Source organism: Nuphar pumila, chromosome 15, assembly GCF_984573655.1.
Source record: "Nuphar pumila chromosome 15, dmNupPumi1.hap1.1, whole genome shotgun sequence".
In the NCBI taxonomy this organism is placed as follows: domain Eukaryota; kingdom Viridiplantae; phylum Streptophyta; class Magnoliopsida; order Nymphaeales; family Nymphaeaceae; genus Nuphar; species Nuphar pumila.
In genome coordinates, this window is record NC_143263.1 from 88,980,234 (window position 1) to 89,002,582 (window position 22,349).

Here is a 22,349-nt window from a genome sequence, read left to right on the forward strand (position 1 = left end):
CGTTTGGCAGATGGCGGGAAGATAGCCACTGTCCTCGTCACCACACCTCAACAATCCCACACCAGGAGAGAGAGAGAGAGAGGGACGGCCGATCCCGCGAGCTGAAGAAAAAGACGCTTCCGAGAAAGAGCTTGATGGTTTTTGGTTTCTGGGTTCGTTGAGCGGTCGAGCTAGAGCCCTTCATACAAAACGACACCGCCGGGTAGGTGAGAATTCCAAGACAGACCTCCCACCTTCCCCTTTAAGAGGACAATCGCAGAGAGCGAGTGATAGTCGTGTTTGTGTGTGTTGAGAGAAAGAGCTGTTCTTCTTCCTCTTCTTCTTCTCCTTGGAGGACACTCTGAGAGACTGCGTGTGTTGAACGAGAGAGAGAGAGGGAGCGAGGATGGATTTTGGACTCCCTAGAGAGCTCTCGCTTCTGCAGAAGGAGCGCACGCTGTATCAGCCCGAGATGCCTCCTTGCCTTCAGGTAGGCTTCTGTTTGTGTGTGTACGTGTGTGCGCGCGTTCGTGTTTTCTTTTTTCTTTTCATTGTTATAAGTTTTCACGATTTTTTCCTTTTTTTCCTTATTCGTTTGGGATCGAATTTTGTTTCTTCTAGCAGCATTTTTCTGGTGGGAATTGTTCGATTTCTAGATCGAATTTGTTTTCTTTTGGTTTCATCTCATTTTCAGTGACGAATCTAACTGGAAGCGTTGTATATTCTTGAGATCATTTTTATTTTGGAGTTTTTCTGTGAGTTTCTGTATGGAGATTGCTCTATAGGAGCGTTTCGTTTATTTGTTTTTTTTTTTTCGGATTGTTTGTTGATTTGATGTTGTGTCTTTTCAGATGAGATGTGATCGACATCTTGTGTTGTGGGATGAGATAGACTCTGCATCTCCGGATCTCTGTTTCTTCTTGATTTTGAGTTGGCGTTGAGTTAGTAACTGGAAAATCTGAGAGGTTAAAATGAGAGAAGATAATTTTCGGATTTGTTTTGTTTTTTATGCTTTGGAAATTTATTAGGATCTTATTTTTCGTGCCTGTTGATGCTCAATAGGAATCGTTCTCCTTCATGCTATGGTGATTTTTCTAAAATCGTGGATTGCTTAATGATTTTCCGGTACTGAATGTGAAATGAGAATCTTCCTGTGCTTTTCCAAATATGAGAGAAAATTTTCATGTGAAAGTATTTTCATATTTTTTTATAATGTCACCATCCGTACGTTTCAGAACTTTTCTACCCGGTGCTTGGAAGTGATAAGATTTTTCTTTTTTTTTGATAAATGATAAGAATTTTCTTACAAAGTTTGGATAATCATATCATACGAAAAGCATGAGATGTGTGCAGATATGCAAATTTTCACTGTATGCTTTTCTCAAAATGGAATTCTTCACATGCTTAGCTGGTGAAACATACAAAAACATGGCATTCTTATGAAAAGATATCTTTCGTTTGGACGTGCATGGGAAGATTCTGTTTCCTATTTTTGAACAGGATTTTCCTGTTCTTTTCTCACTCCGACACTTGAGGTGAAGAGGTGGAGAAATGGTGATGAAATTTTTCATGGCCATGCATCCTCATGCTTTCTACGTGATATGAATGTTTAAATTTTCAAGAAAAAAATTACCACTTCCAAATAAGGACTTTTCCCAGTCATTCTAATGGCTGGTAAAAGTTGATCTCGCTAGGTTCAGTGGTCATTTGTTGCGGACGATATTCTCAACTTGAACATGTTTTCTTTGTTACTGTTGATGTTATTTTTTAAAATTAAAGATCCATTACTGGTACTTTGGCTAGAAGTAAGATAAGCGTGGGGCGTGTTCACAGATGAAAGTGATTCGAAAGGAGCCTAGCTCGTGCTGCGAAGGGTATTCCAAGTAGCTTCACTAGCTTCTGCATTAGTTCTTGTTTATTTCTGATTTTCTTCTTCTCTCTCACTTTCTTTATGGGACTGCAGGAAAATTGTATTGCTAGTTTAATGACGATCTAGACCAATGACATGCATGCTTGCGTGCATGCATTGTTTCTTTCTCCATCTTCTCAGTATTGACAATGTAACTGGCTACATGTATGTGTTTTAGCTTACTGTCTGATCATCTTTGCAAGCAGGGAACTGATGTTAGGGTTGAGTTTGGCGATGCCACCACTGCTGCAGACCCGTCTGGTGCTCGTGCAATTAACCGGTACTTTCCTCATACATATGGGCAGCCACTCGTTCATTTCTTGGAGGCAGCTTCTAAGGTTCCTGATGCACAGATTATAACAGAGCATCCGAAAATTAGGTATTTTCTTCACGAGACATAGTTTCATCTTCACTGTAAAATCTCAAATACATTTTTCTAGATTTCTACTAAACATGCTTGCTTATATGTTCTTTCTTTAGGCAACAGTTTGCTTGTCTTCTTGAGTGAGATCTTCCTCTTATAATCAGTAGATGTCAGTGGGCTTATGCATTTGATAACTTCTTTGATGCAGGGTGGGGGTTGTCTTTTCAGGTCGGCAATCTCCAGGAGGGAACAATGTAATTTGGGGACTCTATAATGCCCTCAAACTACACAATCCAGAAAATATATTGTTGGGCTTTTTGGGTAAGTGGTTACTTATGGACTAAAGGCTCAGTATCTAGCTTCTCAGATATTGGAGTTCTGTATCGTCTTTCTCTTTATGAGAATTTATCTCCTTTTTCCTGCAATGGACTTCCAAGAATTGACGTAAGATCACACTTATTCACTTTATGCTGTACTGTTTTTTGTGGTTAGTAGAATATATATGATAAAGAATCTCCCTTAGTTTCTAATGGAAGGTTGTTGAGCAGGCTATGTTTGAACGGGCTATTAATTTCGTGAACATTTTGAATTGTTGTAACGCAATATTTAGTTATCCACTTCACATGCCAAAAAAATGTAGAACACTAGAATGGGGAAAACTAGGGCCATATGGCAAGTTGGAGAATATTTTGTGGTCATTGCAGGATAAAGTTGAGTTGCCATACCCATGCCTGGGTCATAAAACAACATTTCTTGTGTGGTAGTTCCTATGTATATATATATATATATATATATATATATATATATATATATATATATATATATTTTTATTATTTTTTTATTTGCATACTTCTGCATGGCCATGGTCAAATAGTCATTGCTTTCTTGTTCTTCATCCGCACTGTCCTTCTAGAAATTGGGGCATCATTCAGCTGGCAAAGAAATCAGATTTATCACATAGAAGAAATCTGCTATTGCTTTTTGGGATGATTTTTTGTCTGGACCCTCGCTGTTTTTATTCCTTGATGTGTTAGGAATCTTTTCATTTTCTTTTCAAGAAGAAAGAAATTATCATGGAAATGTAAACTTAGGCATATATTTCCTGTGATGTGTTACCATCTTCTTTGTGAAATCCTTGTTTGCTTAAAAGAATTCCTTCCCTCATTTGTAAGCTCTCAATAATCAATTTCCATCCAACTCATTGGAGTGTGTTTGCTAGTAACTGTGCATATATGAGGGAAATTTGTTTTCTCTTTATCTCAATTCTAGAGCCTTGACTTACTCTGTTAATGGATTTATTAACCACTGTTGATTCTGTCTGATTTCTTCGTCTGACAGAAAGTTGATGACATTAAGAAGTTTGTGCAAAAACAAAATTTTCAAACCAAATTTTAACGTTTGTCCAGTGTGCTAAAATATAGTGAATTGTTATTGAATGGCCTTGGTGGTGTTTCATTCCTGAAGCATGGGTCTTATAGATAGTTCATGAAACCCTGGGCTTGACACACTGAATCCGTGATAAGCTTGGACTTTTTGCAATTATTTGATGCATATTCTAATCACTATTCCTTTAGTTGGGTGCCTCCCATAAACCAGGGTGGTCAGTTTTGTCCAGGTCATTTCATTTTTTGGTCATGTCCTGTATGTGAGCTATGTCACATTTATTTGGTATTATTGTTGTCTTGGGTAGTTGATATATTTAGCTGACTTGAGAATTAATTTAAATGTAGCCTGGTAGTATGTCAACATATATTTTGATTACAATAGCACGGCATTTGTTTCATGCTGGATAGCCTAGATGTTTCTAGCATGTCCTCAAGGTGCAGATGTTTTTCTTGCTAGGTTATTGGTCTGTTCCTGGATACTTTCCAGTTGTAATTTTAGTGTACAGGGTGGGATGGTCGAATTGGTAGGGTTTTTGCACTTTATGTGTGCCGCATGGATACTTGAGGATAATAGGACATATTAAGCAGCAACAATTCCGTCATTATTATTTTGATACTTTTTATTGAGATCGAAATTGAGACATGAGGTGTGCACTTGCTTTTGTTTCTAAATACAAGTTGGTCGTAGTGTAGTTGATGGCATTAGGGTTGTGCCTCAAAGTGCATGGGGTATGTATCTATGTTACAAAGATTCGTAGACATGAGGACATGTGACGCAAGTTCGACTTGCAAGTTCAAAAAAAAAATCAGAAAATAGGACACGCGGATACAGAACTTTTTAATTTTTGTAATCAATAAAAAATATTTTTTGATAATTTAATAGTAAAAATTCATGTTTTATTAAAAAACATCAAAAAGTATTAAAAAGTATTAAAATAATCTCGTACATGTAGGTGTCTATGTCGGCGTGTCAGAGCGTGTTCGCTTGTGTCACCAGGGAAACACCCCCAAAATGGCGTGTCCCTGTGACATAGGTATGTATCCTCTAGGAAACATTTCATCTTGATCAAGAAGCTGCAGAGCTTATTGCAGACTTGGAATTTGATGCCATCTAGAAGCTATATATTGCATTAACCTAATGTGAAGCTAATGTAGATTAGGTATGAATGACTTCGAAGCATTACTTTTGTTGACTTGTTTGTCCTGTAATTGTTGCAGTGTTGCTAATGTAGTTGAGTATGATTAACTTTGAAGCACTTCTGGAAGGCGAATTTCTGTTTCTAAAATGTTCTATTGTTTCTTTCATGACACATGAGTTGATGCCCTTTCTTATGTTTTATGCTTTATAACAGGTGGTACTGAAGGTTTATTTGCACAAAAGACACTGGAAATCACGGATGATGTACTTTCCAGCTATAAAAATCAAGGTAGTAGTCATTCTAATCACATTCTCCTATGGTTCATTTGTGCTGGATGGAAGCTTTTGATGCTCTAGTTTTCTCATAGGATCATTGTGGCAGTTTCTATTCCTTGGTTGGATGTCATATCTATTGGAGGTTTTCTTTAATGAATTCTCGATTTCCCCCCACAGTTATTGAAGTCTTATAATGACTCACAATGTCTTCATTGATCACTTTCATTAATCACAATATGCACAAAAATTAAATAATGACTTTTTTCCCATAATAGTTTTCTTTTTCGTCTTCAATAAGAACAATCAACTAAGAAGAAAATCTTTGTTATTTCTGGTAAATTTACTTACTGTTTTGACTATATATTGCATCCAACTGAAAGAGATCACAAGTGCATCCATCCCCACACCATGTGGTAAAAACACTTCTGTATCCCCTAGTTAAACACAAGCTTCACTAATGCCTTAATGCTTCTGGTTTGCGCAATTAAATTCTCTAGAAGTTATCTGCTAGTGTTTTTATTACAACTTTTCTGTATGTACAGGTGGCTTTGATATGTTGGGACGGTCAGTAGATCAAATGAGAACAACGGAGCAAGTAAATGCTGCACTGGCAACTTGCCAAGCTCTGGAGTTGGATGGGCTTGTCATTATTGGAGGTTGTAGGTTCAAGTAATGGAGTATAATAAGTCAGTAAGTTAGAGGATTTTTATGGTTTAATTTGTTTTGTTTTGAAGGTGTGACTTCTAATTCGGATGCTGCTCAGCTTTCTGAGACATTTGCAGAAGCAAAATGCAAGACCAAGGTAGTTAACATGAATGCCATTCTTCAATGTAAAGCTGTAACTGCTATTCAATCTATTTGGAGTATATCAGAGTTATTTGATCCATTAATAATGAACAACTTTAACCATTCTCCAGCATCCACATATGCAAAGTGAACTTGCATCTCGATATATGTGCCCTTGTAAAATCAATGTGTCCATATTTTTGTTATTGGCCAACATGATGCCTCCATTGTGTATCCTTTTTCTTTGTTAAGGTTGCTTTTTGTGATACAGGTGGTGGGAGTTCCCGTTTCTTTGTATGGAGACTTGAAGAATCAGTTTGTTGAGACTGATGTTGGTTTCGATACAATCTGCAAGGTAGGCAACACACGTAGTACTCTATAATCACTAGTAGTGCTAGTAGCAGTTCTCTCTCTCTCTCTCTCTACATCTATCCTGGATTTTGTTATGCACAGGTTGGGCATTTTTTCTCTATCCTTCGTTTTCTTATACATTGTTTAAACTTCTCCCTGTCGTAGAAGAGAGAGAAAGAATGTCCATAAGCCCTCGCCAGTCAACTTTAAGACATATTACTGCTAATGCTTTAGTTTCCTCTCGCATTAATGCCATATTTATTGTTGTCTTGTTTGCGCATTGTCTTCCTCATACTTGATTTGTATAAATGTAACACTTTTTAATGTTGTCTTAGCAGCAGTTTGGTGCAGAATTTGTTTGCTTTGTGAAACTGCAAGAATGACATAAGAAACACTTTGGGCTATAGCATCATTAGTTTTTATCTTAGGTTAGGAGTTTCTAACTCTTTTTTAAGCAATCTAACATATTACCTTTTCTTTTCATGTTTTTAATGATTTAAAAAAGTGGGATCTTCGTTCTCTTAACTTTGATCATTTGAGTTACCTAAGTCCACTACTAGGTAGATAGTTGGTGATTTTCAACTAGCTACCAGACTTCTGGTTATAACTAACATACCCACTGGCTTTGACACTCTTCAGTGGCCCCTGAACTTTTTGTATTACTAAGCAACATAACTCCATTCCTCAATCACGTGTAGTTTAATCTTGAGTTAGTAACCCTAGATAATGACTTTGTTCTTTATAGGCAATTACCTTCTTTGATTACACTCGTTAGGTGGACGAGTTTGGCTGATATATTATAATGGGGCGCAGATCAGGTCATGCTGAACATGAGCATTTTTGCTCATGCTGACATCGTGGCCGTCTGTTTGCATTTTGGATGAATGCCACGTGGTTTTGTTGACTTTTGAGATTTTTAAAATGCAAATCGGATGGCCACGATGTCAGCATGAGCAAAAACACTCATGTTCAGCATGACCTGATCCGCTTCCATTATAATGACACAGTTTCAGCAATTAATTTGTAGGAACCTTTTTCTCATTCTTGAATTGTATAAAATGCACTATGATGGGGCGGGGGAATTCCTGCACTGTCATAGTACTGCATCTCAGGCTACGGGAATCTGTTAAGATTGTTTGGTCTTGTGTGCCTTAAGGTGCATTTATTTGCTGAAGCTTGTCCAGTTATATTCATCTCTCTCTCTCTCTCTCTCTCTCTCTCTCTCTCTCTCTCTCTCTCTCTCTCTCTCTCTCTCTCTCTCTCTCGTGGCTTTATGGTTTTAACTTTTGTAGACTGCATAGAGAAAGTAATTTTGATGGTCTTGATTACTACTTATGGCATGCCTCGGAGTGTGGCATACTCCATTGTGTTGCTGAAGCCCAGGTTTGATTTTGAGCTTTATTTATGCTAGAAAACCAGCTCATGGTATTGTTGTGCAAGTATTCTCATACAAACTAAATTTCTGAGAAAGTTTGTAGTCACTGATATCCACACAAGTATGTTATACCAAATGTTCTAGGTTGTTGGTTACGTTTATGTGTATCCAAGAGATTCTTTTAATTTTTATATTTCAATATTTGAATATGAAATGGGAGTTTATTGTGATTGGAGATATTCATGTCTGATTTGGTATACTAGGCCATTATTGTATCACTTGGAGAGCAGATTTAGCTTGAAATTTATCATTATAATGCCAGTTTTGCGTTATAATCTATTGCCAATGCTTTTATTGTTGTATCGCCTACTAATATGTTTGGATAAACTTCTCCAAGCATGTGCTTATCTTCTTTGGGCTTTGTCCAGAGGTGAATTCCCAGTTAATCAGCAATGTCTGTGTAGATGCTCTTTCTGCAGAGAAGGTAACTGACCAGTTCATGATGGCTGGATGTTGTGATTTGCTAGTCTAGCCGTGTTGTTTCTCGCTGGTCCTTATTTTCATGTCATAGATGTTGTTTCTGAGAATTTCTGGACAAGTTCTTATAAAATATTGGAAAATCTTAAGCAAAAAAAAAAGAGGGAAGATAGGGAAGAAAGATATTTGAAAACTTTTAGTGATTCTTAGGAGATTATGGTGAAAATATCTGGCAAGGAAACATTGGTGGTGGTTCTTTGATAATATTGTTGCAAATTTTCAGGTTTATTTGGCTTTTGTAAAGAAATATTATTACTTCAATAATATTCAATATTGTCTTGTAACACCTCGATCTAGGACTTTGAGAGTCTGAGTTCGGTTGGTATTACTTTTCATAGGAAAAGCATACAGAGTTCACATAGAGAAAACATGGTTAAATTTTTTTTTAATTCTTTTTCCAATAACTCACTTTTTTCACAATGTTCATCATTCATAATATGAGAAAATGGCAAATACATAAATGTTCAATGATAAGAAAAATAAAAACTAACAAGTGCTTTGCTGAAGAAGAAGTAGCAGATCACGTTCTGTCTATGCTAGTGTGCCTGAAACCTACAATTATAATTATACAAAGGGGTGATTCTACAACCGAGTAAGGAATAATTATAAGTAAATAAAGACTTAAGCTTACAACTGTAGTGGGCTCTAAGCCCCTAGTTTGAGTTTAGTTTTCGATGTGCCACATAAGTTTATAAGTTTTAATTATCTTTCATTAACTCTCTCAAACACCCTGTCACATCAAACTAACATTAGGCCGGGTATATTGGTCATAGTCGTCTATAGGCGTAGCAACCCGCGTAGAACACTCTAATTCTACACATTGGCCAGACAATAAACCATACACTCTCAGTGATCCCCGGATCATCTGGCACTGCAGTGAAACAAAAAGAGAGACCCCACCGGTAGCTAGCTGGGAGGTCAGGCTCAATCTCAATCTCGGCATGGTTCATGTTACATCCTAACTATGATAATTTTCAACCATCATGGTTGTCTAGAGTCTCACACACTGAGTGAGTATAACCCTAAGTCATAAATTAAGTTCATCACATTGAATCACATTCACAAATTCATATTTCGCTTGTTCTCTCATGAGTGATATCGTGAATTGATCACGACTGATCTCATTCTTCAATCTCAGAATAACATTAGGGTTCACACTTATCTCATACTAAGCACACAACGATATAGAGTCTCTACATCATTAAATCACTGTGGCCCACTCTCCATGGTGGTTGCACTCTGATCGTGAACCAGGTAACTCTTACCACAGATCGTCACTTTTGGGATTTAAGAGGTTATCCATGTTGATCTCAATATAATCATTCACATGAGATGAATAGAATAAAGGAACTTAAGTCTAATCACAATCTCATCATGATACATGTTATTTACAATTTATCAAAAACATATACTATCACAAAATAATATCTTTCTAATATGCATGACATATCATGACTAATATGTATATGTAATCATCTTATAATTTCATGCATGGTCATTTTATGCACATTATGTTTACACTCAAGAGCTATATTTTTAATCATGCTAGTTCACAATATTGCAATAACATGCAATGCAAAAAAGTTTATTCATAACTAAAATTATTTATAATATCCCTTACCTCGAATATGAATACTATGCACTAGTCGCAATAGAGTTTCAAGTGGCTCTAATAGTAGGATCTGATCATTACACATCATATTCGTATTAATATACATAATCTCTTATATTTTGACAAAATTACTAAAATACCCTTCTCATCAAACCTTAATTTTTGTGCCCCTAATTTAACTAAAACCAAAGGGAAAGTATATTCTCCCTCTATAATACGAGTCCAACGCACCAAACCTTACTCAATTCCGATTTCGAAGTGCAAAGTTATGCCCATTTTACCAAAATGGATCTTGGGTATATACAAGAGTACTTTGGCTATTTTGATAATTATTCTTAAAATTTAATCACAGACTAGATCCAGATCCATTTTTTATCTGGATCTAAAATTGTCTGATTGGATCTAGACCCATTTCTGGTCTGGATCTAGAACTGGTCCATCCAGTTATAAGTTGGATCTAGATCCTACTCTGATCTGGATCTAGAACTGTTGGACTAGATCCAGACCTAATTTTGATCTGGATCCAAAACTCATCTATTCAGTTAGACCCAAATTCAGTTCTAATCTGGATCCAATACTGATCTTAACTAAATCCAGTTCTATTTTGGATCCAGAACAGTCAAATCGAATCCAAATCCAGATCTCCCTGAATACAGAATTGGTCTGATCCGGATCAGTCGGATCCGAACTGAGAACCGAGAGTCAGACCCAACTCAGTCTGGTTCACACCCAAATCGGTTCAGTTTTGAGCCGATTCAAGCTGACTCGGTCTAAACTGATTCGATCGAAACTGGTTCGACCCGATTTTTCTTTTTAACCCACTTGGTTCGGTCTGGGTGTGACCCAGACCCAACCTGGTTCGATATGGGGGCAGAAGGGGCTCAGTAGAGGGGGCCGGCTGAAGGAGCCAACCCTCTCTCTCTTTTCTCCCTGTGATAGAGGGGGCGACCACCGGTGTCGGTCGGCCGACCCTCTCTCTCTCTCTCTCTCTCTCTCTCTCTCTCTCTCTCTCTCTCTCTCTCTCTCTCTCTCGACAGCAAGACTGGCAGCCATGGCTGCCGGCTTGTTGTCTGGGGGTTTTCTGCAGCCCACTGGCACCAGAAAAGAAAAGGCAGACGCTTACCTACCGGCGGCAAGCTCCGGTATGCTTCTCCTTTCTTTGCAACTCATTTTTTCCTTCTTCTTTTTTCTTTCCACGCTCCTCTTGCTCGATCGGTAATGGGGAAGGTGCACCATGAGGGCTATAGCCCTCATGGTGGGTGAGGATACCCCCCCCCCCCCCCCCCGACGAAATTCTCGAGGGTGGTTTTACAATCATATTTCTTAAATGTAGTGAGATTTGGATATCCTCTGTCATGTTCTTTGGAACTTCTGTGTTTATGATGCTGACAATATTGGCAGCTCTACTGATGGCTTGAACTACCTGGCAATTAATATTGAGAACATTTGATTATGCCAGTCTTGGAACATTGATTTTCATTATAATTAGTGGTGCATTGAGTCTGAACCATGGTTGCCAGTCAAGGAAGCGGGAACGGGAAGCGGAAGCGGGAAGTGTGGCACTTTCAAAATGTTAAGAAGCAGGAAGTGTGGGATGATTTAAAAGCGAATCAAGAATCATCTCGAAAGCGACCTAGGAAGCGAACCGGAAGCGACCTAGGAAGCGAACAGGAAGCGAGGGGGAAGCGAAAAAAAGTAAAATAAAAATAAAAATACAAAAAAAAATATGAAAAAGGGGGGAAGCGTGGGGGAAGCACGCTTTCCAAAAAGAATCAGTGCTTTCCAACTCATTTCGGAAGCGCGACGTTTCGCGCTTCGGGGAAGCGCACTTCCCCACTAGGCTAGGCGCTTCCGGTAACTATGGTCTGAACTCTGAATTGCCTCTTGACTCACTCAATTGGGATGGTTATCTCCCACAACCATAGAAGGAAAAATTAAAAACTAAAAACTACTGAAAATGCAGAAGCTTTAACTATTTAAAACTCATCTATTCGTAGTGCTATGAACTGTTCCATTGTTTATGTCTGCAATCATTTTTAAAGCTCAGCAGTACAAAGCTGCTAAGTTTTCCTATGTGGTAGTAGTATTATAATTAGTTTCAGTATGAAATTGGAAAATACTGATTTTATCGGCGGGCTCATCATTTTCATGGTGATCTGTTTATTTAGGAATCCTTGATGGATGGCTATCCTTTTCTGTTAAGGTGCACTTTTTGTTTTTTGGCCTGGGGGATGGGAAGGTGCTTCTGTATTCCTAATTTTACTAGGAAACAATTTTTCTTAGCTTTTGCACTGCTTGTGTATTTGGATTGTCAAAGCTCTGATTAAGCGATTATCATCTGAAATGCAGAATTATAGTTGTGCTATCCCAAGAGCAGTTAACTTTCTCACAATATCCTGCTCATGAAAATTCTTTTTTTCTTTTCAGTATTACTATTTCATCCGGATTATGGGAAGGAGGGCATCTCATGTTGCTCTGGAATGTGCACTCCAATCACATCCAAATATGGTTCATTTTCTCTTCATGATTCCCTTTTTCCCATTCCTAATACAATCGCATGTTGTCCCTTTGTTTGGTAAGTAGTTGTTACTTGAATTCCTTCCTAGGTTATCCTTGGTGAGGAGGTGGCGGCATCAAAACTGACACTTTTTGACGTGACAAAACAAATTTGTGATGCAGTTCAAGCCAGGGCTGAGCAAGGTACAATATGGATGTTTGATCCTTTGTTGGAAAATGTACATTTAATCTGTTTTTTCTATTTGTCACTATTGGGATATTAATTTTGGAACAGACAAGTATTATGGGGTCGTCCTTTTGCCAGAAGGTCTTATAGAAAACATCCCAGAAGTGTATGCTCTCCTGCAGGTTGTCCATGTGGCTGCTCGATTTATTTGTCTTTTAAGTTATCTGTTCTTTTGTAGTCATAACATATTCATGTTTTACTTGGATAAAAGTGCTTTCATTTGATTTTTTCTAGCTTATTTATATTGTTGTATACCTGCTTTAGGAAATCCATGGTCTGCAAAGGAAAGGTATTTCTGTGGACAACATTTCATCACAACTTTCACCATGGGCATCTGCTTTATTTGAATTTTTGCCACCATTTATAAGGAGAGAGGTAATATTATCTCTTTCTTGTTGGGACGATGTGCATCTGGTCCTTTGATTTTTCTCTACAATGCTGATGATTATTCCTTTTCAGCTGCTTCTACGTCCTGAATCAGATGACTCTGCTCAGTTGTCTCAGGTGAAACTGAGTTTTTTACTTCTAAAGATCATCATCTATTATAGATTGAGTTTTTTATTCATTTCTTTAATATGCATTCAGATTGAAACAGAGAAGCTTCTAGCCCAGCTAGTAGAGGAAGAGCTTAATAGGCGAATGGTATGAGTGCCAAATCTCATTGGGTTGATGCCTGCCATCTTTAAGTATGTTGACATCTACTGATGCACATCTCTTTTCAGAAAGAAGGAACTTACAAAGGGAAGAAATTCAACGCTATATGTCATTTCCTTGGATACCAAGCTCGGGGGTCATTACCATCAAACTTTGACTGCGATTATGCTTATGTATGAGTTTGTAATCCCATAGTTTCAAAATTATTATTCTCGTTTATGGTATTAAGTATTTCTTTTCTTGTAGGTCCTTGGGCACATCTGCTACCATATTCTAGCTGCTCGTTTGAATGGTTACATGGCAACTGTAACCAACTTAAAAAATGCTGTTAATAAATGGCGATGTGGTGCTGCTCCAATAACTGTATGTATATCTGGTTATTATTTGGAAAACATAGTTCCAGTGAATGTTGTCTTTCATGATTTGCAATCATTGTCAAGGACGAGTTGCTCTTTTTTTTTAGCATCAAGAAGCTAGTTTAAACACATTTGCCTCTTTCTCCTGGGAATTTTTTTTCTTCTTTTTCCCTTTTTCTTTTAATATCAATCACCTTGTTAAATTATATGACTGGAAATAAAGTCACATAACTGTTTCTTTGTTTAATAATCTTAGGCAATGATGACTGTGAAACGATGGTCAAGGGGTCCAGGCCCAACCTCCATTGGAAAACCTGCAATTCATCCAACATATGTGGACCTAAAAGGGAAAGCAATTGAGTATGTCTCCAAACTCTGCAGTGAAGTTTACAGCTTTCACTTCATCTTCCACTCTCGTCAATGATCTTTCTGGCTGTGTTAAAGCATTCTTATATCTTTTCAAATAAATTTTTACTTTATTTGCCATGGTTCCATGGTTTGAAAGAACATCTTATAGTGTAACGTGGTTGGGTAGCAGTGTAGCGTAGCAATATGCAAAGGCTGAATATTTCCTGTGAATCAATTACCAAATGAGTGCATAAAATGAATTTGATCATTGCCACAAGTCTCCACAGACTCCGGCTTCTTTTGTACATAAAAAATCCAGCGGTAACTGTCGAGTCGCTTTGAGTGTTGTCCTGCTTTTGTTTGTCGTATCTTTTATTGTTTTTTTATTTTCATAGATGAGTAAGGTTATAGAAAATTTTATGCTCGCGACAGAACAAACGACATAGCTAAGATGTTCTTTTTTATTCACGTGTTTTAAGTTTGTTTATTTTCATTTCCTAAGACTGTTGGTGGCCTAATGATGACCATGATGCTTCTGCGTGAGGAACAAGTCGTTGAATTTGGCATTGGTATTAATTGGGCCATTTTTTTTCTTGGGTACATTCCCAGTCTGTTGAGGCAAAATGCAGCGACATTTTTGATGGACGACATCTACAGGAGCCCTGGTGCTCTTCAATTTGAAGGCCCAGGCTCTGATTCAAAGACAGTAACACTCTGTGTGGAAGACCAGGACTACATGGGGCGGATCAAGAAGCTGCAGGAATATCTAGACAAGGTTGGTTGGTCTGTTTTTTGTTGCCATTTTCATTTAACAACTAGGCGTAGAGTCAGTTGCATGGTAGCTAGTGGTCATTGGTTGTGTGATTTGTTTCATAAGGTCACAGCAGAAGCTCTAGGTCAGGTATCTTGCAGACTATAAAATCGTTGTGGCTGCTACCCAGGCCTCACTGTATGGTCCTGTGTTTTTTTCTTCTTTTTTATGACGAAGTTCCCCACTGAAGCAGGTAATCTCCGGGTGGGGTCACCCACACCCAAGCCCTTACAAAGCCCACCAGTAAAAGTCATCGACACCCAAGTCCTGTGGTTTTTTCTGATAGTCTCATTGCAGCTACTTCTCTATTCGAGTCCATTGTCACTCTTTTGATGATTCCTATATTACCTGGATACTCTTACCAGCCAGTCTTGTATCTATCCGATGCTTGGCGACACGGACATTTTTGGTACAGTATAGTTTTTAGTCTATTGAATTCTCACGTGCTCTTCGTGATAGAGTAGAAACAAATGTTTTCTGGTCAATTTTTTGTTTTCTGTGAAATTGCATCATTTAACTTGTTGAATTTATGTCTTCATGATTTTATTAGAATTTTGTCAAACAAAGAATTGTAAAGTAAATTACTAATGTTCTATTAACTTATCATCTCGTATACTATTTGGTCTGACAGTGACACAAGTAGTTAAAGGGTGCATTTGATTACCTCGAGTCACAGATCTGAGTCTATATCAGATCCTGTGATCTGAGAATGGGATTTAAAATCCAGTTCTCAATGACATTTTGTGAGAGAAGGAAAAGGGGAAGCAAAGGAGAGGGAAGGAAAAGTATAGGTGTGAGATTCATGAATCTCTGGTCACCCTCCCCCTTCAGGCCAGAGATTCATGAAATCTGCAACCCCCACCCCACCCCTTTATAGATCGCTTCATGGATCTGAGATTCCATGTTTGAAAACTGCATCCGGTACACAGATTACAGATCTGTGGCATTCAAACAGCGCCGTAACAGTATGAGTCAATATGAACTAAAAAATTGACTTGGAACTCGTTTGTTTTCCTGTGCTTATGCCTTGCAGGTGAAGAACATAGTGAAGCCAGGTTGCTCACAGGATGTCGTGAAAGCTGCTCTAAGTGCCATGTCTTCTGTAGCGGATGTTCTTGCCGTCATGTCTGCACCTATTTACAGCACACAGACCCAGCTCTGAGCTCTTGTTTCATGTTTCATATCGGCGTTGCACGTAGAGCTAAGATGCGCCGTGGTACTGCTGGTGCATCCTTTGTTCTTTTCTTTTTTTCGGCTTTTTGGTTCTAGATATGGTTAATAAATCTTAGCTCGTGAATGGTATCTTGTTCTCGGCCTGAGAAATCTTGTGATGGCATAAATTGCCACGAGTCATGTTGATGTTTCTAGTCTTTTGAGGGTGCTAGTGTAAGCTGCTTTGCTTATCATTTTTTACTTCTCTCTTTCACCTGAACAATGCATGGAAGATGGTTGTGTGTGTGTGTGATATGGCTAGTTTGAACCGGATCTCGGTGGCTATCGGTTTTATGCGTATAAAGTTTTCGTCAGGTTTGAGCAAACAATGCTGGTGCCGGCTGGCTGGGTCACCAGGACCTACTGGGCCATTGGACCTTGCTGGTAAACGAGCTGAACAAGCTAAAGATATAGTTGTTCGGGCGCAGCTCCTTTATTTTCGAACTTAGGCTTGGTCTCGTAGCTGGCAGAGTCGAGCTTGAGTGAGCTAGACGGGCAAAGATTGAACTAGCTTGTTGATTTTTGCTTTTCTTTTTGGGCGGGTTCATCGGGGAGAACTGAACGCATGGCATGTTGGTTATAAACATACTAATCAGCTTTGCTGGTTGGTCCGTTAGGTTATTTTTGACATTAGTGCTCGAGCAATTTGCATACTATTTTGAAAAAGTTACAAAGATATACCTAGTTTTTGGTTTATTTATAAACACTAATTCTTTATTTTCGCCTATGTCCTAATTCTTTGTAAGGCATCATAGGTTCCGAATCTAATCAAGTGTGTCAATCAGTCGAGTATGATCTGATCTCGACCAATATTGGGTCTGATAGGATTCAGGTTTTGTAATAAATAAGGTGGTCTAATTAAGAAATCGGGTTGGACCTATAGGATTTGATTAGTGCACAAAATCAGGTATGGTTTATGAAATTGCATGCCAAACTTGGATCCAACCGAAGTTTTAATCAAGACCCGACATTTTCAATGTAAAAACTATAAAATTATTATTTTCCTGGGCATGGAACGTGTTTCGTTTTGTGTTATCTTTATAGGACTTGGATATGGTTTTTTCTATGGTAAGTTCAATCAGACCTGAGTCTGGACGTCATACCAGTATCTCAGATATGGATATGGGTTTGAACTCATTTGATCTAGTGAAAGTATGAGCCATTGAAACCAATGTTGTCATAATCACTCTTGGCACTGTTTCAATTTTCAAAAGGGTTCAGGGAATCAGTTGGATTCCAATTTTGGACTGAATTGAGCTGAATTGGCCAGTTTTAACCAGATGACACGTGTCATAAAATATTAAAATAATATTAAAAATATTTCAAACTTTTTTTAATTTTATTTTAAATAGGCCAAATCAATCCCGTTCCGTATTGATTCCTAAGGGTATGTTTGATGCGCCGTTCCCAGCGTGATTTGGACAAAAATCTCGCTGGGAATGGCGATTTTCAACAAACGTTGGACGCTGGCGTGTGCTTCTTTGAGCCCCATCGCCCTCCGCATCCCCCTCGCGATCTCCTCCACGAAGCTCAGCGGGGGGGGGGGGGGGGTTGGGTCCCCACTTCATCTTCCCGCAGTACGATGTAAGAAAGTAAGCTCCCTCTGTCGTGACAGGAGTATAATCGAAGGAAGAAGAAGATACGTACGAACCATCTTCGACGATTTGTCCTCAAGATTTTCCGACGGAATGGAGGTCGAATATTCCGGCGCGGGTGCCGAAAAGTTCTTAGTGGGCCGAGGTTCTGTCCGCGGCCCGCTCTACCACATGTCGGACACTCCATGGCAGGGCTCCCACCGGCGAGCGCAGTCGGACGTCGTCTTCCGGCTGCCGGAAGACTTCCTGTTCGACGTCGATGCAGATCTTCCCTTGTTCGACGTCCCTTCGCTCTTCCACGACAGCAATTCTGGCGACGACAGTCTGTTCTCGGCCCTCATGGATGTCGAGAAGTCTCCGGAGGCGGGTGGCGTGGTCAAGGAGGAGGCGTAGCCGATCACCGACGACAGCGGATGCGGTGGCAGAGGAAGAGGAATTGGTGGAAGGGGTTGGCACGTGCGGAGCTTGTCCATGGACGCGACTTTCCTGGATGGCCTAGGGTTTTAGCCCGGACCGCCGACGGAGAATGGGGGCTTGGCCACGCCGGATCCCGGCCGGAGGCCGCATCACCGGCGCTCTGGGTCGGTCGACCGATCGCCAAGCTCTTCGTTTCTAGAAGCGGAGTCGTCGGTGGTCGACACGAAGAAGGCCATGCCCACCGATAAGCTCGCTGAGCTCTCTCTGATCGATCCTAGGAGGGCTAAGAGGCTCGTCTTCTTCATCTACTTCTTAAATTTTTTCTATTTCCTTTTTTCTTCTTTTTCTTTCATGTTTTACTTTTGGAAGATTATTCATTTTGTCGCTGATTGTTTGATTTGTTGTTCATTGTGTTAAAATTTCCTTTTCTAATAAAAATTTGACTTTCTGGGAAAAAATTTACCCCAATTTTTCTCGATTTCTGCTTGTGGCTACAATTACCACCATCGTCATTGTTCTTGCTTCTAATGTTACCATTTTCATTGTTTAATCACAAAAACCCAAAATTTCATGAAAAATCTTATCTTTTCGTGCACCATTATCATCATGGTTTTTTCTACTATCGTTGTCGTTATAGTATTAGTACTAGTCTTAGTAGTAGTAGTAGCTACTATTCCTGATTCTAGTCATTCTATTGGAAAATCTCCCTTCTGCTGCCAAGCTAGTGTTTTTCTAAATGTATGTAAGTTATTAATCTTTTAACTATTTATTTAGTCATCTATAATATATCCAGTGTACGGGAGGATCACGATTTGTGGTTTTCTCTCTGATGCAGTTTTTCAGATGTGTGGTGATATTTTGAGGGTGTTAGTTATGAATGTGTTGTTTGAGGGTTTCTACTGAGATGATTGCATATTGTTTATGACTTCCTTTTGACTCAAGTTGAGTTTTTGTGGATCTTCCATGTGTAGGATTCTTGCTAACCTACAATCTGCAGCACGGTCAAAGGAACGGAAGATACTTTATACTAGTGAGCTGGAGAGGAAGGTGCAGACACTTCAGAAAGAGGCAACCACTTTGTCAGCACAGTTTACATTGCTTCAGGTATTTAGATTTGCTTGGATTCATGTGTGTTTTGTTGTTATGTAAATGCTTCTTCACAAGTATTCATCAGCGGCTTTTGGCAAATTGCTTTATTGATTTTCAAGGAATAGGGGTGGTTAGGTTTCAAACAAGCTTTTTTGTTGGAGGTTGATTTGGCTGTCATTATATTGACGATGGCTTTATGCAGGAAAAATTCTTGAAATGACAATAGTTGGAAGTGGTTTTTGGTATCTGTGCCAAGTTTGAAATCTCCAATCTTACTGAAAGCACCACTTGTTTCTTTTGGATTGGGGGTTTGTTTATACTGTGAGTCACCCTTGCATTCAGAGTGCCCAATTAATTGTTCTCATTAACTGTTCCCCCATCGCATTGCATCCATTTGCATTATAATTATCTATTCCTATTCAAGTTTTTATCTTCAGGCCTTTAAAAAGAAAAAAAATATGTATATACAGAATTCCTTCAGCATAGCTTTCACCTTGTTATTGATGGAATTTCTGTATTTGTTAGTTACTCCGTCAAATGTGAAGGCCATTCTATTATAATGCAAATGCTACATGTTATGCAGTGTAAATTTTTTATTTATCTCCATTATTGTTTAATCTTGTGTAGATATCTCATATATGGACTGCTATCTCTTTATATAGATGCTGAACATTAATTTTTGCTTAGAGGATCTTAGATCCATAGTTGGTTCACCTTCTTTATCTGTTTGCAATGTTTAATTGTGCTATGTTTACTTTTGTTGTGCTTCTCCATAATTTCAGACAATATGATTATTTATTCCTTAGGTACCTGTTCATCTCCATATGAGGCACTCCAGTTTTTTTGTGCAAATTCAGGCACTTCATATATGCACAAACTTGTTATTTCTAGTTATTTTCAGGAAGCAACAAGTTCTTCAAAACACTTTTGCATCTATTCAAATCCTTGTTAAGTTTTCTTCGCTACTTCTTGTAAATAGCAATCCTTTGGTTGTAGGTTGCCTCTTTCTGATCCTCTTTCCTCGAAGAGATCAAGACTCCACTTGTGCTTTGTTAGCACTTACTGATCAACCTTTCTCATGAACTTCCAACTTGGTGGAAGAACCTTAGTTGTCTTTCACTACTGTTGATAAATACTTATTCTCATATTTACCTCTCATCTATCATGCTCAATCACATGCCCCTAAATCTCCTCTTCCCATTTGAAGTGAAAAAAATAGATTTGTTGATATTTCTAGCTTTTGCATGTATATACTCATATAGCCGGGTGTTTGTTCTGGGTTTCATTATAACAAGGTATTCTTAATATTTTGAGATTTGTTTAAGGTCTTGCACTTTTCTCAATATCTTGGTTTTTTCTTCCCTAATACTATTTTTTTTTTGTTATATCTTGGGCAATTTATTGGATTTCTATTTTTGCCTTATTTCAACGGTATGCATTTTCTTCCTTACTCATATAGTTGGGTGTTTGTTGTAGATGGAAGATAGCGGGGAAGTTGAGGTTGTATGGGAGCCTTTGTGGTTGGATAAGAAGGCGAAGATGGGCGTGATTGAGAATGATTGATCGATGAATGATTTGAAGCTATCCATCTTCAGAGGGATCAGTAATGGAATAGTTTGTGGCGATGCAGGTGTAGAAAGAGTGGGTCAGAGAAAAATCTCATAGCAAGATCAGGCAGCTCTGAGGATTGGAGCTTTTTGAACTATAGGAAGGCCGCTCTGTCTTCTTGGCCAGCATACCCTCGGTTCATTGTGATTATGTTCTTGTTATGGTTTTCATTGTATAAAGATAATATAGTAGTCAATCCAAATTTTGGATCTAACCTCTACTGATGATTCTATGCTCAAAGCGAGAGAGAAAGAGATTTATGCTTGAGAAACGTTGGGCATTTTAGGTGGGTCATCTACATCTTTTGTTTATTGAAACTAGTGTGGTTTAATTCTACCAAATTTGCATTAGGGAGATTGATCTGTAGGTGCTCATGAAATTGGTTTTACTACACACAAAGAGAGAGAGAGAGAGAGAGAGAGAGAGAGAGAGAGAGAGGTCAGAGAACTATTGATTATTTCATCTATATTTTAGTAGGTTAGTTATACCAATTTTGCAGTAGCATGTGTAGTATGATCTGCAGGTGCTCAAGAACGAAATTGGTCTTTAACCAAATAGAAATTGCCCACAAGGGCTCCATCTTGGTTGGCCTAATGCTTTCAAGTTAAAGAGTTTGATATCTGTAGTGTGCATCTTTTGCAGCAAGGCCTTTACCAAATAAAAAAATATCCCCAGCGTGTAGGGAGAAGTACTCGGGGTGTTTTACACTCACACTACGGACACCAACGGTTAACGCAACACCAACTTCATGTATGTGGTTTGTGGTGGTGGAGGCTGGTTGTAATGGTCAGATTGGCTGCTATCTATGTGTGTGCACGCGTGCATGTGCATGCGCAATTAACATTTTCATTTACATGAAGATAGTGACACATTTTTTGCCTTTGATGAATCTAGATTACATTGTCCAACCGAGTCTTCAAAAACTGATGTGGTTAGGCTTAACTTATCCAGTGTTGCCATGTTGGTTTTGGTACAAATCTTGTTCTTGTAAGAAAATATCAATAAAAATCGAGGTGGTATCCCATGTGGTAAGTGGGGTCTTGTGCCAAGCTGAAGGCCCAGGTTTGAATTTTTCTGCCACATGCAGCTTAAGAGATGTTTGGTAGGGGTCTGCCTAACCCCAGCTTGCCTTTCAAACAAAAAAGAAAAGAAAATATCAACAAAATCCAATTTGAGATGCATATTCGAGGCAAAAATCTATATTCGGGTCAAATATCTACTTCGAGATTCATATTCAGGAAAAAAAATGATATTCGGGGCAAAAATCAAATTTAAGATCCATATTTGGAGCAAAAATCCAATTCGAAATCCATATTTAAGGCAAAAATCCAATTCTAAATCTGGGTAAAAATTCATGATTTAGATATAATTTCATAATTGAATCTATATTCGAGTAAAAACCCATAATAAACTTCTTAAAACATGTAAAATGATGGATAGATCGGGTCATATGATCCAAAATGAAATAATTTGATCCATTATCAATGACTGTTCAAGTTATTTGCACATAGTCATCAAACAATGGACATTTGAAACATAGCATCCGAGTACAGTCCAAACAAATATTGGACTTGGAACAGTTATTATAGAACGAACAAAACCAATGTTTTGTTTTATCTTTTTTGTTCATTTCGTAACCCTAGATAAACCATCAAACATACTCTAAAGGGATATGACCAGTAGGCCGATTCACAACCATAAGAGCCTTGATGGGGTGCAATCAGGTGACACAAAATTTGTGCATTAAGCACTTGATTGCCCTCCATCAGGCCTCGGCCCCGCAATATTTGTGCAGTCATATTGC

General features: G+C 38.5%; 2 protein-coding genes across 2 annotated transcripts; both read left to right on the forward strand.

Annotated features, from left to right (window-relative positions):
- Nucleotides 1–385: 385 nt before the first annotated feature.
- Nucleotides 386–17,824, forward strand: LOC149815937 (pyrophosphate--fructose 6-phosphate 1-phosphotransferase subunit alpha-like). Its single transcript, XM_089990655.1, has 20 exons — nt 386–469; nt 2,095–2,267; nt 2,461–2,573; nt 4,990–5,064; nt 5,594–5,707; nt 5,786–5,853; nt 6,109–6,192; nt 7,994–8,047; nt 12,140–12,220; nt 12,319–12,412; nt 12,504–12,577; nt 12,720–12,830; nt 12,915–12,959; nt 13,041–13,097; nt 13,178–13,282; nt 13,356–13,472; nt 13,722–13,825; nt 14,423–14,588; nt 15,658–15,759; nt 17,687–17,824. Exons 1-20 carry the CDS (start codon nt 386–388, stop codon nt 17,822–17,824), a joined length of 1,959 nt encoding a protein of 652 aa, XP_089846781.1.
- On the forward strand, nt 17,478–20,775 carry LOC149815938 (transcription factor VIP1-like). Its single transcript, XM_089989397.1, has 3 exons — nt 17,478–18,138; nt 18,820–18,952; nt 20,414–20,775. The coding sequence occupies exons 1-3, from the start codon at nt 18,083–18,085 to the stop codon at nt 20,498–20,500; spliced, it is 276 nt and encodes a 91-aa protein (XP_089845523.1). The 5' UTR covers nt 17,478–18,082; the 3' UTR covers nt 20,501–20,775.
- The last annotated feature ends 1,574 nt before the right edge of the window (nt 20,776–22,349 follow it).